The 17111-nt window shown below is 45.4% G+C and overlaps 1 protein-coding gene across 1 annotated transcript; it reads right to left on the bottom strand.

Annotated features, from left to right (window-relative positions):
- Positions 1-1396: 1396 nt before the first annotated feature.
- serinc4 (serine incorporator 4) lies at positions 1397-16127 on the bottom strand. The gene is made up of 11 exons (XM_007909960.2): positions 16029-16127; positions 12975-13153; positions 12810-12889; positions 10201-10294; positions 9565-9776; positions 8145-8240; positions 7412-7538; positions 6007-6079; positions 2927-2972; positions 2052-2196; positions 1397-1562 (listed from the first exon to the last, which is right to left on the bottom strand). Exons 1-11 carry the CDS (start codon positions 16110-16112, stop codon positions 1397-1399), a joined length of 1302 nt encoding a protein of 433 aa, XP_007908151.2. The 5' UTR covers positions 16113-16127.
- Between the last annotated feature and the right edge of the window lie 984 nt (positions 16128-17111).

Here is a 17111-nt window from a genome sequence, read left to right as displayed (position 1 = left end):
GGATCACTTTTCCAGGGGTAATAATTACATTGACCCACGGGAATGTCCCCTCTGAGAGTAGTTTAAATCAAAGGGATTCTGGATTTCTTATTTAAAGAATCTCATTAAAAAGTATTGCATTTAACCCACATTGTCTACAAATGCTAACACTCCCATGATGTTGCATCGCAGTGAGTGCCAATGAATTGTAAGACATTCACACACAGCACAATAAGCATGTCAGATTTTTGACCGATATATTAAATCCATTTTGAAATGCCCCTTAATTGCACATGTGCTTAGTCCATAACAAATTATACCAAACTGTTTTGGAGCTTAACTTAGCTCATTTCAGGCCTTTAATTCTTGATTTAATGGTTGATTCTCTACTTGAGTCTAATGTTTCCCACATGTGATTAACCCACAGCACATTATGAAATTCATAAAACAATCTTGTACTAAATAATGATAGGATTAAAGCACTAACACAGACCGAACACTCCACGCGCACAGACTATGGTTAGATCAAGTCCTGATGTGTTGAGCCAGGGGAACTTTTTTGTTCTCAATCATACACAAACTTCCCAAAGTCACACCATGTTTCATGGACGACATTCTTAGGGAGGAAGAGAATTCACAATACACATCTACACAGATAGATTAAAAAGGAAGAAAAAAATAAAGAAGCTTGCATTTTTATAGCACCTTGGTATTTTGAACATCTCAGTGATTCACAGATAATTACTGTTATAATTACTGTGACTGTTTTTGATGGCAAAAATTGCAGCTATTAGCTCCAGCGAAGTCCCACAAACACCTATAAGGTTGAATGACCATTTATCTCGAGAATCACTGGCTAGGTCAATGGGAGAAACACCCTTCTCTTTTCCAATAGTGTCATGACATCTGTATTCATAGGCTTGTCCTGTATGAAGCCATATCGAATCCATAGGCCTCTCCTATATGGCATCACATCCAGTTCATTCCAAACCTCAGCCTCTCCTTGAGGATCAAATGTGAGGTCTCGTCCTCAAGAGCTGTTCCATGTAATCCACTGACCCTTCCACGTGGCTACCATTTGCAGTCACGATTCGGTGGGTAACTGCACTGGAGATAGACTGCACAGGAATGAGGGAGCTGATCATAGCATCTCTGTGCAGAAAGGATCAACTTCAGTCCAACCAAACAAAATATCATCTTATCCCAAGGTCTGACCATGAAGGTCTTTACAGTAGGATCGAGAAACTCCTAGCCCCCTCTGTTTGACCGAGCAGCGAAGAAGTCTCACGGTGCCTGGCAGCGCTTGTGGATGGTGAAAGGAAGGGAAAAGCTGAAGGCATGAACTTGACTACAACTCCCCCCCCCCCCCCCCACCACCCCCTTGCTGGAGGCCACAGTTTGGTGCCAGGCCTGGGTGCTACCTGGAGTGGCTGACCCTCCGCCGGTTGTTGCTCAGGCAGCACAATGGGGCCAGGAGAATCCAGAGATACATCAAGACGCAGAGCCAGCACGAAATAATTTTTACCCAGAAGGTTGACCAGCTCCCGTATGAGAAGGTTGTCTCCAGAGAGACCGACTCGTAGCTGAGATGTTGCCAGGAGAGAAAATTGAACAGAAAATGAACCGTGTTGATCTTTAGAAAGTAAAATTATGTCAATTCCCCCCAGTTACATATGTATTTGTACACACAGTGAAGCAACTTTCAGTATGAATTGTCCCTTCATCTGGATCAAGCCAACTTTAAATGGAGAATTTATTTTATGTAGACTGTAATCTGTACTGTACGCTAGACTGAAATGTTACACAAATGTAATTCCTTAATCGCTCTTTATTATTAAAGATCAATTATTTTTACTGATCATTTCCGACTCTCTCCCCAACCCGCATACGCGTTTGAGGACAGGTGGGGAGGAATGTAACCAGATAACAACAACAGCTGGTATCTCAGCCCAATGGCATTGATGCCAACAATTGACAGCCACAGCCATCTTGGCTGAGATCAGTCAAAGCAATAATCGTGCTTAAAATTTGGTATCTAACATTGGAAAAATTCTTCACATTGGGCAACTTACTTGAACCAGTTTGTGAGGGTCATCATGACATAAAGAGAGGCGAGGAAGAAGACAAAGTGAAAGTAGGAGTAACTGTAGGAAACGCTGTCCTGCTCGTTCTGTATCACTCTCTGGCCTCCTTTGTTGTCAATCTCATACGAATGTTCTGTGCATTCAAAATACAATGAAAACCAATGAAACTATGATATGTGAGAGAAAACAGGACAAAAAAATGATCAGTAATCAGTTCATAAGACAGGTTTGGATGAAGAAGCTTCAAGGCTATCAACTCAACTCTATCATTAAATCATTGAATTCTTAAATAATTCGATCTTTTAAAGTGCTTCACAGAATAGACTGTAAAGCGAATTGACTGTATATTTGTGGACAAAATGCAGCAGCCAATTGCACACAGCAGTGTCCTACAAAGAGTTGTGGATTGAAAATGACCAATTTTTATTATTGTTTTGGAGGGATTATTATGAGGCGTGTGGAGTAAGGAAACTTGCCCAAGGTTTCGCCCTTGAGTCCAGTGCTGAGTTATTGGCTCTTGATGTCCTATTGATCAATCTGGAAGAGCTGAGATCAACTTTCCTTCAAAAAAATGGGATCTTTAAAGGCCTTTGAGGATGGTGTTTTAGCAAAATTGCAGAAGTGTAAAGTGATTCACAAACTGGTCACATACATAGACAGGTTATGGAAAAGGAAAGATCACAGACACAAATAGGTCGATCTTCAACTTGTAGAAGTACATGAAACCTGCCACTCTATTTATATACAAAGATTAGATATCTGCATAGGACTAGGAGGGGAAGTTGAGATTTTAAAGAATAAGAAAATGCTACATTATCTCAGGAACAGCCGCTGCCTCCACTACATTAGTCCCGTCAACTCACCTCCATCTTCATCCTCATCAGGGCAGCAAAAGTGGCAGGAGGCTTTCTGTAAGAGAGACAAGAAACCATGTTTTCCATTAAGAGACTGAAAAAATAGAAGGAATGTGCATTTTCATTGCATCTTATCACATCGAAAAAAACTAATAGGTGAATGACCAATTTAGCTGCTGGAGGAATGTTGGCCAGAAGGTACTTTTCCCTCATATCCGCAGGTCACTCTTCCCAAACACCACCCCACAATTATACCACAATCATAGCTAGTTTTCCACCTAGTTATCTTGGCTCATATTCCTGCCTCATCCAAATTCAGCCCTCAAATCTAATTAATTTGCCGCTGATCCCTTTGTGTGCGGGGGATGTTGCTCATGCACACTTGCTGCCAAGTTTTTCTCGATAACATTATCTACATTTCCAGTCCATCTCATTCTTTGAGAGTCTCATGTGACATTTCATTTGGATGAGATGCTACATCAGTGTAAGTTGTCTGACTGAGTGACTGTAAGGGCCATCGCTACATGTGGAGTGTTGAGAAGGTTGTTACAGCAAACAAAGTTTCTAATGTCTGTATGGGCTCAGTGTCACTCTAAGCATTGCTTCTGCCCTTTGTCTTTTGATGTCAGCCTTGATCAGGTGGTAGCTCCCTCACATCTGAGTCAGAAGGTTGTGACTCAAGCCCCACGTCAGGACTTCGATCTCACACAGTAGAGGCTGACATACTGATACAATGTTTGGGAAGCGATAAATTATCAAAGGGTCCGTCCTTCGTATGAATTGGTAAAACGAGGTCTCATTTGACAATAAAGGTGGGTGTGAAAGATCCTGCGACACTATTTAAAGAAGAAGGGTGTACTGGCCAACAATCCTCCAGATAAAATTGTTAATTCGCTCCATGGCTGTTTGTGGAACATTGCTCTACAGAACTGACTGCCCATTCGCCTACAAAATACACAGTCACAAAACCTTGTGAAGCGCTTTGAGAAGTTTCAGCCACATGATAAGGCGCTATGTCAAATCTTAGGATTTTTACTAGTGTTATTATTACCCACCGAGTCATCATTCCAAAACTTGTTCCCTTCTCACTGCTCCCTTCCTTTACCTGCCACATGAAGGTGACAAGATGTGAGAACGTATCTCGCGGAAGTGAATTGAGCAATCAGATCATTATAAAGAGGAACCAGCAGTGGGTTTAAGGCAGCAATCCAATCTCGTAATTCTGCTGACATTTATAATCCTTTGATATTTCAGTTGGCTGGTTAGTGCTATAATGATGAGACTACTGGGCTGTTGTATAAGATTGCAATTGAAAAGCTATTATTAAATATCATGAATGTATGACAACCAGAACAGCAGAATTTAATGGGGTTAAAGCCTCCCACCCAGACACATCAGTTCTGCCCATGTCGCCATGGAAATGCGATATTGTATCTCACAGTGTCTCCTGCCTGTGTGAAGCACTGAGATCCTGGGAGGGAGAGGGAGAATGTCGGCTGGTCTCATGTTTTGACTGTCACTGATACAATCTGACTGACTGGTAGATACCAATCTCTCCAGGAGTGAATGGGTCTGTACCATTCTGGCAATGATGTGATAATAATAACTGCTCTGTGAGCCAGCCACTCCCTCCCTGACAACTCACATCAGAAAATTATCAGGTGCAAGAATCCCACATGTGCTAGAACATGTTGGCTATTTCATCTTGTTCCTTCATCTCTTGAAAACACTGACTCATACTAGGGTACCTTACCACAGGCACCATTTCTTAGCAGTTAATCCAAGCCGCTGGGCTTCATGTGGGAGTCCATACAACAACAAATTACATTTGAATAGCCTTTCACGTCAGGAGGACATCCCAAAGCCCTGGACAGTCAGGGATCCACACCCGAGCTGGTAGTTGAGATTGGGATCAGAAGGGGTGGAAGACGGGAAGAGGTAGGAGGGTGACCGAAGGCACGCTGGAAGAGGAGGGTCTTGAGATGGGTCTTGAAGGAAGCAAGGGATTATGTAACTGGGGGTTTTAATAGCTATTTGATGACCTTGTCCTCACCCGAGGTCCACATACAAATATTCACAGATATAAACACACGTGAATACACACACAAACTCGCATGGATACACACACACACACACAAGTATGCTTCATCTGAGATAACTGAACAGTGTTCAGGAGTAGGAACTATTTCCAGCTGTTTTTCTCTCCCGACCTCAAAAGCACACAAAGAAGCCAACTTTAGCCCGTACAATACAGACAGGGAAACACACCAGGGACTTTCCTGGTCTGGGTGCTCAGCTCCCCCACCAGACACTGAAGTAAACTAGTAGCTCACTGTTTTATATCTTAAAATTTAAAATATACCCAAATGAAACTACAAGATGTGAAATAGATTAAAGGGAATAAAATGGTGCTGTGGCAATTTATCTGTGACAAACAACTATGAATTGTAACCTATCTGTTGCTACCCCATGTGAAGGGGCACAGTATAAATGCAAGCCATTGTTGTCATTATCAGACTGTTTCAGGAATTGTTGATAAGGAAGTAAGAAAGAATGAAAGGCATCCTTGCATTTGATATCACACCTATAACATTTAAATGTCTCAAAATGCACAGTGCTTAAACTAATAACTTCCTTACACAGGAATGAGAGCCCTACCAGCTGAGCCAAGTTGCCAACTTGATGTAATGAGAAAATTAAGAAACAGAATAAATGACTTAGAACTTGTGTAGACTAAGCTGCCATTCCAATGCAATGCTGACATTATTGGAGGTGCCATCCTTCAGGTGAAACTTAAACCTGAGATCACGTCTGCCTGTTCAGGTGGGCATTATAGATCCCCTGGCACTATTCAAAAAGAAAAGGGAGTTTCTCCCGGTGTCCTGGCCAACCATCCCCCCAGATAAAATTGATCACTCACTTCATATTTGTCTCCCCTATTTGTGGGGAATTGCTGTGTGCAAATGGCTACAAAATACACAGTAAATCCGGTGAAACATTTTGAAACATCCTCTTGACATGAAGGATGTTATATCAAATGCAATGATTATTATTATGAGGAGTTGTACAGACATACTTGGTTTACTGACCTTGAATTCATATCTGTACACGTTGATCATCCAGAAAGGGCCAAAAACCCTGGCAAGGTATGAGGCTTCATTGCTTGTGAAATGAAAGATACGAATCAGAAACTCACATATCATAGGGTAATTATACACAGAGCTTGTCAGTGCCCGTCTGGATGTGTAACTACGAAATCCCACCCAGCGACCAATTTCAAATCTTGATTCAGGTTTGTTGAGATTTCTGCATCATTCAGTCATTCTCTCTACCAAGGTGCACAATTTACTGGCAGTTGTGGTTATGCGATATCCCTTTTATGAATGTGAGATATTAACTTTTCTCACCAGTGAAATTTCATCCAAATTTGTGTTTGTGTCTGTGTGTGTGTTCTGAGTTCAGAGGTAAAATGCCTCTAATTGACATCAATCTCCCAGCAGTGAGCTCTGGATCGGGATTAGCAGGACTAAAAGCCCTGACTGACTTTACTCTCCCTAATTCAGGGGCACAGAGGCCAATTGTAGCCTCAACTGCAACCTGACTGATATAACCCAGCTCAAACCTGGGACCTTCCTCATCAGTATGGTATAGTACCTCACTGGGTGGTGCATTTAATCATTCAGCCATCAGGGTAGCTCTGAAAAGTGCAACTTTCTTGATTGCTTAAGCATTTCATTCCCATGCTGATATAATCTCTACAAACAAGTTATAAGAACTGATTCAGTAATTTAATAAACTGCTTTGAGTTGGGACCAATTCATAACAAGCAGAAACCACGCAATATATGGCCAAACAAATTAGACCATAAATCTCCATTAAACATCCATAAACTATTTTTAAACTGTCCCCATCTAGTTCACTCCTGGGACACACAGCCGGAACTCATTTGTGAGCTTTGTGAGCTCATAAAGATCAGATTGACTGGTTTGCAGCACTCTGGTCTCTTGGCTTCAAGCCCTCCATGAGGACTTGAGCTCACAGTCTAGGCTGACACTTCAGTGCAGTCCAGAGGGAGTGCTGAATTGTTGGAGCTACTTTACTTCCAATTAGATGTTAAACCAAGGGTCTAGTGATCCAGATGGACATCCTATGGTACTATTTAGAAGAAGAATAGAGAGCTCTCCCATTGTCCTGGCCCATTGTCCTGAAGAGTCTTCTAAATTCACTCTAGTTTGATTGGAGTTACTGTTGGAGTTGGCTACCTTGACTTTCTGCCAATGGTTTATGATCCTCTTCAATATGAAGCCTGAGTACCATATGGCTCGGACTAGGGCTGGGCTCACTCTGACACTCATGTTAGTAGGAACCAGAGAGGATGGAATGAATCTCCGTAAAAGTTATGGGCAGTTGTAGAAAGTGATCTTAAATGACCGTTTGTGGTTCCAGTTTACTCATTTTTTTAAAAAAAATCAAATCATTCAACAAAGTGCCTACCAAGCAAACAGCACACAGCCGTACATGATAGCAGCACCAACCGTGGCTACCAAAGTGTCCTCAGTCTGCATTCCATCCTTACTGACACTCGGGAAACAGATGCTTATGTTCTGACCCTGGTATTCCACTGAGAAAATTGGAAAAGGAAAGGTTACATTTCATTTTGACTGGACAGCTAAATTATTCTTCAACATCTTAAGAGCCTGGTCTCAAATCTCCAATCCCTACCTTTACAATCTCCTCCAATTCCACTTTTCTGTCCTTGCCTTGCACTCATCTGATTCTAATTTACTGCTCACTCCTACTATCGGTGGCCAAGCCTTCACCAACACAGTTCCTTTCTGGAATGGGATCCCCCTGCCCACCCATCCAAATCCTCTGGTATCTATGCCATGGCTTTTATTACATGACAAGTTTCTCTGCTGTTCTGCGGGGTCAGGTACTGCCTGTACCTGTCCTTGTGCCATTCAGAAAATGGCAGGGTAGTGATCGAGATGGGGCTGAGGCTTCCTTTCATCCCATTCATCAGTGTAGAGTCCTTCAGCACAGACCGGTTCCCCAATGTTCCAGGTGCAGTCAACACAGGGCCTAAGATTGTGGCCTCTACATCAACCATTTAAGTGAGATATTGAGGCCAAGGCTTCAATGGTGAGAGGGGCCTAAATGACATATTACTGCTAATACAAAGACACACAGTTTCTTCCCTTGAGGAGGCGGGGGTCTGGGTACTGACCTCTGTCAGGTGGGCGACTGGATAGAGCAGAGAATGTCAGGTACATGACGTAACAGCTGATAATGGAGGCCTGAAGCAAGCCGGAACGCGGCTGTTCTGAAATGAAACATAAAGAGCCACCTTCACAATCCGCGCGTCAAAGCAGTGAAATTTCATTCGTTCTCTCTATCACCAAAGCCCCAAGTTGCCCCTGGTTTGGGCATTGTCTTAATTTAAGATCGTGCAGAATTTTGGGGAAATTCAGACTTAATTTGAAAGCAGGTTTTCTGTATTTATTAAAGAAAAAAGTCTGAATTCTGAGTTTGCGTTGAATTGAACGGTTTTCAAAACATTCTGCACAATCTTACATTTTTGATCAACGCTCTTACAGCTGAGACAGTGTGAAATTTAATGATAATAATCCGTGCACTTCATATAGCATTGTTGAGGCATCTCAAAGGGCCTCACAGAATACACTGCAAAGTGAATTGACTGTATATTTTGTGGACAGCCAATTGCGCACAGCAGTGACCCACAGAGACAACCAAGTTAGCCCTAGTGGGGGAAGCCAGAGCCGGCACTGACATGAGGAGCTAAATGGCCTTTTTCAGTGCTGTTAACACTCTGATTCTCACACGCTGTAGTTACCGATTTGTTGCAGTTTCTCTTTCAGACATGTTGCAATCATGTTTCTCAGGGTTAGCTCAATCTGTGATTCAGGGACAGAGCCTCTACTCCACTCCTATCCATTGTTCATTGCATCATTCTGTGCTTGTTATAAAATTACGAGTGAAAAGGCCTCACTAGTAGTAATCTAAAAAATGCTCCCAGCCCCTTCTCTGGAAGCACAGGATCACCAGGCGAAGAGAGATAGAGGATGTTAAAGCTCCCATTGTACCTCTCCAGTGGGAATTGACCTTTTGAGACCTAATCAAAAGATTAGAGATAATTTAGGGAAGAATAAACATGTCAATCTTGTGTTTTGTCAATGGCTCTTTCATTCCTGCAGGGGAGATCTTTGTGATCCACGCCCTCCTCTCTATATCTCGCAGTGTTCGCTGTCAACACAAGAAGGCATTTGTGCCAGCTTGGCTTGTTTGGTAGGTCTTTCGCCTCTGGGTCAGAAAAGAGTGGGTTAAAAGTCCACTCTGGAACTTGAGCTCACGGCAAGGCTGGCAATCCAGTGCTCCATTGAAGGGAATGCCATCAGTCGGCTGAGGATTTAAATCAAGGTGTTTCAGGTTATTCAGCTTGTTCTTCAGGTAATTAACAATCCAGTGAGACTATTAGAAAGAGAGTTACTCGCATTGTCTTGGCTTTCTGTGGGACTTTGCAGTGCGCAATATGTTTGCCTACAAGAACAGTGACGCCATTGGACATTAATTTTCCTGTGAAGAGCTTTGCTGTGTTATAAAATGCAAGTTCTTTCTTTCTCACTTACTCTGCTGGACGCAGGGAGTGGCAGACAGGAATGAGACTGTAAAGCAGAGGACACAGTTAAGAATGAGGAGGAACTTGTTGAGAAGGCAGCCAGAGGGATGTGTGTAGAACTTGTACATCAGGGAGAAGGCGGTCAAAGCTATGGTGTAGAAGCCCAGTGTGGCTCCCACCACTGCCAGGAACCAGCGCTTGTCCTCTTCCGCTCCTGTCATCCTGGAGAAGAAAGGGAATCCGGTTAACAGTTCCATACACAAGCTCCACCTTACACCTACCTCACTATCAGTCTGCACGTGAGTACTGTCCCGGATGGGTCACTGAGAGCGATCAGGTGAAGGAATCCTGTCTGTGACCTTCCTACCCAGCCCTGGATATTTAACTCAATTTCTTCTCCTCTAAGTCATTTATTCCAAGGTAATGAAGGCTATGAAATCTTCACCTCCTTCAACTGTCTCCTCTTCCTTGCCTCCCTCAATCTTCCATTCTCTCACTCACTCTCTCAGTCATCCCTCCCTCCTGCAATCTATAACCTTTTAAACCCAAATCTCAGTGTCACCCATACCCCCGAGCATCCCTGTGGACAGCCCATCTCCCACTCCCGAGCCCGAGCTCAGCCCAACGCTGTTTGCCGGACACTCACCAATTCTTGTTCCAGGAGTGAGCGAATGCAGTGATGAGGACGAGCTGAGTGAGGATGAAAACGAAGCCACCGATCACTCCAATGTAGCGCCAGACTGAACCGCATTGGAGAGCAACAACCCATCCCAGAGCCAGGAGGAGAGGAGACAATAGCATTAATTATTGTTCAATAAAAAAGTGTTCTTGTTTGCAACACTCTGTTGCTCACATTGTCACAGATTGGCTGAGAACATCAATTGATTATTTTGATGATTAAATAGTCTGCTAAAATATTCTTGACCTAATGGTAATTCTTTAAAGCCCAAATGAGTCTAAGGATTGAATCCCGTCTCATATCTCTCAGCCTTACACACACACACACAGACACACTCCAGAACAAAATACAAAAACATATTTACGATTGATAGAGTAACATTCTCTCATATCTCTCATCTGCCTGTTTCCTCAGTTCTACTCTGGTCATTGCTCTTCTAACCTTTAACCTTATTTTCGTTCCAAGTTCCAAATCCCCGTTCCTTCACTCTGCATCCAACTGTCTGCAAATCAAAACACAGTCTCTTCCTCGAGCTCACATTCTTTTTGAGGGCCTCAAAAGTGTGGAGCTCTTCTCCCTCAGTCTTCACTTCCTTCTGCATGTTAAACTCAAAGCTTGACAGGGAAGAGAAATCTCTGCCAGGGATCCCCACCCCTGATTGTTATTCCAGGGACACCACTTCTCTTCACTTCTGGAAATGTATGTATGCGGGATTTGGGTGAGGGCAGGATCAGGTTGGGATGCCTCTAGAAACTCTGACGCTCACTTGAAGAATGGAAATCAAGTAAAGCACATGAAACCATCGTCCAACACAAGTCAGTGCCTTTAGGAGAGGAGAGAACTTTGAGGATTATGTGAGGTGATAAATGAGCTATGATATGATAATTATCACCATGATAATCATCACATTTTAGGACTTATCACATCATTGAGTCACCTCAAAACGCTTCACAGAATATACTGTAAACTGAACTGACTGCATGTTTTGTGGGTGAAACATTAAATATGTTCACAGTGTATACAGTGTGCTGTCACTGAGTGTGCCATATTGTCACTGAGCCCATGTTCAAGCTCTGAGATCGGGGCCAGGGTTTCCCACAGAAATCAGGATAAACAGAGGCAGACCTTGAGTTAATCCAGAACAGAATTTGTCCTTGAATTGGTTTCAAGGAAGATCAGAGCAGTGATACTGTGGCTGAGCTTTGGCTGTTTCCTCGGACGCGCTCTCTCCCCTCCTGTAGGTGCTGACTCATTGGTAGGAGAGTCCCACAGGTGCCTCACCCTGACTAACTCCCCCCCCCCCCCACCATCACATTCCATCTTCAGGTGAGAGCACAGGCTTTGAGTGCTACCTTATTGAAGGGGCATCACAGCTGAGCCTATACTTGTCTTCATCTGACACCCACACATACACCCACATACCTATCCACACACACACTTACATCCAGCTCAGGTGGAGGGAGGATCTCCGGAGAGTGATCAAGAGCAGGGGAGATTCCTAAGCAGGCCACATGTAGCCCTGATTGCTGGCCCGACTGAGATCACTAACACAGCATAAGCCATGGAATGAAATTCCATGTAGGGCTCAGTGTGGCACCAGGTAACATCATTGTGCCACTACGCTACTAACCTCTGGAACTTCCTCCATCAATCCCTCCACCTCGACTCACTTTATCCGTCTTTAAATCCCATGTTAAGATCTATCTCTTCGACCGAGCCAAAGGACACTCACTCCCACCTTCCCACCCTGCTCAGTGTCCAACTTTGCAGCCTCTGAGATGCTAACTCGCATGGAGAGTGCTGTATAAACACCAAGTTGTTTTTTGTCTATGTCATTTGTCTGTGCAGATATCAGGCACTTGACAGATGACTTGGAATGAATTTGTGCATACCAACAGTACATACTTTCGCTGAATATATTTAATATCCAGTTGAAATTTTTTTCGTTTGAACTGATTTATGTTGGGACCCAGAATAATACTGACTGCCACTTTATAGTGGATCACTGTTAAAACTTCACCTTAATTTTATTCAGAATATTGTCAAGTTCAATGCATGGCTCTTCCTTGCCATCTCGTGGCTGTGAGCTAAAATTACAGTACCTTGGTGTAACAACATCTAATAATTGCACTTTACACCTTATCCTGTAAAGCGCTTTGGGATGTCCTCTCGATGTAAAGGGCGCTATACCGAATTTGAGGATGAATTATTACACAAACATACACCTGCCAGGGGGAGGGGTGGTTGGGGGTGGGGGGTGGCTCTGTATAGAGATCAGACACCGTGCAGGTTGAACTGACTTCCAATTCACAGATTTACCAAATTTTTCACAACTATGTGCCACCTTAAATTTTAAGGCAAAATTACAGGTCAAGACTAGGAATCTTAAACCTCAGGAGCAGAAACCCTGGCTGATTTCATCCTCCCTAACAAAGGTAATACACTGAGGCTATTACTAGCCCTGCCTCGGCTGAGATCAGTAACTCAACAGAGACAGGGATAAACCTCCTTGTCTCCATGTCTTAATTACAGATTGTGTGATGCATTTATCCCTGAGTTGTCTTTTTCCCACTCACTGTGCAGGAAGGATTCGCCTGGAATAAAGAAAGCAGCAGCCGCCATTCCAACCAGGATTAGGAATTTCAGGAACCAGAAACTGTGGAGAGGAGAGAGGGAGAGTGAGAGAGAGAGGACAAACAAAACAATAAAGCCTGCCCTGTAGGTAGCTCCCCATCACTTACCCATTGTGTATGAGTGCGCGGGAATCGCGGCTGGACTTGACGTTGAGGAGGAAGATGGAGAGAAGCAGGTGGAAGCAGGTGGTCCCAAAGCAAACCCTGTAGACGGCCGAGTAACCAATCAGCATGTCGCAGTCCGAGCCCGGCTGCAGGTGATCACAGATCATCCCGTAGAAAGGCACCTGGAGAGAAAGAGCACTGACTCTACAGGGTGCCCACAAAGTGCTCTAAAACCCTCTGTTACAAAACAGCGACATGAGACTATTGAGGAGCTGAAATAAGCTGTCAGAGATGCATTTTGCTTCATTACTCCATCCATCTTACAGAAGATGTCACAACGAACACGGATCCTTATCTACCATGAAAATGAGGCGCTCACACACACACACACACACACACACCAATTCTCTGGATGTCCAAAAACAGTTATTAAACACTAAATACAATTATCATCATTCTTCCATGTGTTTCAATTGTTTGCCAGTGCACTGCAGAAAACAAAACATGGGAGTAACAGGATTTTGTGGACACCCTGGACAATCCTTCATCTGCACATGCTGGGCATGTGTTAGCTCAGAGTCTACGTTATCTGGAATCTCATTACATTCCAGTTTTATTAGAATAATAGTAACCAAGCAATAGAGCTATTTTCCTGTTGCTTATGATGAGACATCTCAATAAGACGCTATATCAAATGAAAGGATTATTATTATTTCTGCACAAAGTCAGGGGCTGCCCATCATCAGCTACTCTTGCCCCCATCACTTCCCGCACTGTCTCCTACTCCCGCTCCTCCCTCTGGTACACCACCCACCTCCGCTCACTGAAATGCCAGGTGCGGGCTGCTGAGCGCACCTTTGTCAAATCTGGCCTAACGGTCCACCGACAAATCTGGCTGGACCTCCTCAAAATTTACCGCTCCACTCTAGCCTCGGCCAAGTCGTCCTTCTACTCCAGGATAATCCTGGAGGCGAAGAACAACCCCAGGCTACTGTTTTCCACCACATCCCGACTCCTCCGTCCCCCCGCCACCCCGCGCAGGTCATCTCCTCCAACCTTCACTGCGAGGAGATGCTGGATTTCCTTGAATCCAAGATCAAGGGAATCCGCTCCGCGGTCACTTCCCCTCCAACTTCCACCCACCACCCACCCCTTCCCTCCCACACTCCGACTCCTACCCATCCTCCCCTACACACCTTCGTACCCGTTTCCCCACCCTCTGTCACTGAACTCATCCTATCCCTAAAACCAACCACCTGCTCCCTTGACCCCATCCCCACTCCACTCCTTATCTCCCAGCTCCATTTTCTTGCCCCACACATCACTGACATCATAAACCTGTCCCTCTCCTCTGGCTCTGTCCCCATTCCATTAAAAACTGCCATCATCACGCCCACCCTGAAAAAACCCTCCCTTGATGCGTCGCAGCTATCAAGCTACCGGCCCATCTCCAACCTCCCCTTTCTCTCCAAGGTCTTGGAAAGAGTTGTCGCCTCCCAACTGCGCTCTTTCCTCTCCACCCATTCTCTTTTTGAACCCCTTCAGTCAGGTTTCCGTGCTGCTCATAGCACAGAAACTGCCCTGGTCAAGGTCACCAATGATATCCTGACCATCTGTGACCAGGGCTCCCTCTGTCTCCTCGTCCTCCTCGACCTATCGGCAGCATTCGATACGGTCGACCACGCTATCCTACTCCACCGCTTGTCCTCCCACCTCAACCTTCAAGGCACTGTCCTTGAATGGTTTAGCTCTTACCTTTCCCACCGTCTTCACTTCGTCTCAACGAATGGCTTCTCCTCCACCCCCCGTACTGTCTCATGTGGTGTCCCTCAGGGCTCTGTCCTCGGTCCCCTCCTCTTCACCCTCTATATGCTCCCCCTTGGTGACATCATCCGCAAACATGGGGTTAACTTCCACATGTATGCGGATGACACCCAACTCTACCTTTCCTCCTCTACTCTCAACTCCACGACCACCGATGTCCTGACAGCCTGCCTGTCCGACATCGAGTCCTGGACGAGAGACAACTTTCTTCAGCTCAACGTGCGAAAAACCGAGGCCCTCCTGATTGGCTCACGTCAGCGCCTCCGCACCTCAGGCGCTGACACCATCAGCATCCAAGGCTGCACTCTCCACCTCTCAAAGCCAGTCAGGAACCTCGGCGTTTTGTTCGACCCTGAGCTGTCCTTTCTCCCTCACATCCGCACCACAACTGGCACCGCCTTCCATCACCTCCGGAATATCGCCAGATTACGGCACTACCTCACCCCTCACGCTGCTGAAACCCTGGTTCACGCCTTTGTCACCTCAAGGCTGGACTATGGGAACTCTCTCCTCGCCGGCCTTCCCGCCACCTCCCTCCACAAGCTGCAGGTCATTCAGAACTCTGCAGCTCGTGTACTGTCCCGCACCAGGCTTCGGGACCACATCACTCCCACCCTCGCTCGCCTCCACTGGCTCCCCATCCCCCAGAGGATTGATTTCAAGATCCTCATCCTCACCTACAAGGCCATTCACGGCCTTGCTCCCTCCTACCTCTCCAACCTACTATCCCCCTACCTACCTGCCCGTACCCTCCGTTCCTCTGGCTCCGGTCTGCTCCACGTCCCCCGCCCCAACCGCCCTACTATCGGTGGTCGGGCCTTCAGCCTCTCAGCCCCAGGCTCTGGAACTCCATCCCCCAGTGCCTTCGCCTTGCTTCCTCCCTTTCCTCCTTCAAGGCCGGTCTCAAAACCTTTCTCTTTGACCGTGCCTTCAGCTCCCCTCTCGACTCTCTTCCTCCTCCTCGCTCCCTCCCTTCCCTCCCCTCACCCTGACCATTTCCCCCCTCCTCTCTCCCTCCCTTCCCTCCCCTCACCCTGACCATTTCCCCCCTGCTCGGGTCATGACCCAACTGTGCAGCGCCTTGGGACGTCCTCCTGACGTGAAAGGCGCTCTATAAATGGAATCTTGTTGTTGTTGTTGTTGTTGACTGGGATGCTACCAGGAGGAGAATGGCTCAATACGTGACTGTAAGAGGAACACTGAACACGACACGCTGCACCCAAGTTCACTTACACTTTCCTTGATCGCTTCAGCAGCTGTCCTGGACAGCATCAGGCAGCATACGGTGGAGGTGAGAATGTGGTAGAGTGTGTACATGAGACGGGTTCCGGATGACACTTTGATGCTGGGACACAGGGAACAGCACAGGGAGCAAGGAGCTGGGCCACACCAGCAAGAGACCTGGCACAGAAACCAGAGAGACTCCGGGTTAAAAGGAAACATAGGAAAAGGAACTGGCCAGTCCGCCCTTCCAGCCTGTTCCTTCAATCTATTAGATCATGGCTGATCTCTACCACAACTCCATTTACCCGCCTTTGCTCCATATCCCTTGATACTATCACTAACAAAAATCTATCCACCTAAGAACTTTGTTAAGTATAGTGACTTTTTTTGTAGGCAAACAAAGCTTCAGCAAAGTCCCCACAAACCGCCAAGATGTGAATGATCAATTTACCTGTAGGCCTCTGACCAATTTACCAGACTCAGGGAGAAACTCCCTTCTCTTTTCCGATAATGTCATAAGATCTTTAACGTTGACCTGAACAGCCAGAAGGACACATGGGGGTGAGGGAGTCCACACAGGTACACACAGGGTGGTCGGAGAATCCACACAGGCTGTAGCAGATGCTGCTTCAGCTAATTCATGTCCGACGTTGCACCAGGCTGCCATTTAAGATGATTAGTGATAATCCAATTGCAACCTTGCTCTCACTGTGTGTCATAGACTCTACGGAAAGCTTATAGAGATAACAACAAAAATACCATGCATTTTATAGAGACCAGGCTATCTGGTGCTGGGCTGCACAGGCTGATACTATTACTCAGGTGCTGTAACACCATTTCACAAAACTTTCCCTGTGTTAATGAATTAGTCCATTAATTATTTTGAAGGGGAACCAAAGAGAAATACTGCACAGAACCGGGACATTCAACCTCTCCAAGTCTACATAGCTGTTTTCCTCCACATTTGCCACCCATTCTCCTACTCGCTCATACCCTTGAGTGTTCCTCCTTTCCCAGCACCATCCGATTCTCTTTCAAAAGAACTGATGGAGTCTGCTTCAACTACGGTTTGTGGCAGAGAATTCTACATTC

The sequence above is a fragment of the Callorhinchus milii genome, unplaced genomic scaffold (assembly GCF_018977255.1).
Source record: "Callorhinchus milii isolate IMCB2004 unplaced genomic scaffold, IMCB_Cmil_1.0 Scaffold22, whole genome shotgun sequence".
NCBI lineage: Eukaryota > Metazoa > Chordata > Chondrichthyes > Chimaeriformes > Callorhinchidae > Callorhinchus > Callorhinchus milii.
The sequence above is the reverse complement of the archived record's forward strand: the minus strand, read 5'-3'. Positions and strand labels throughout refer to the sequence as shown.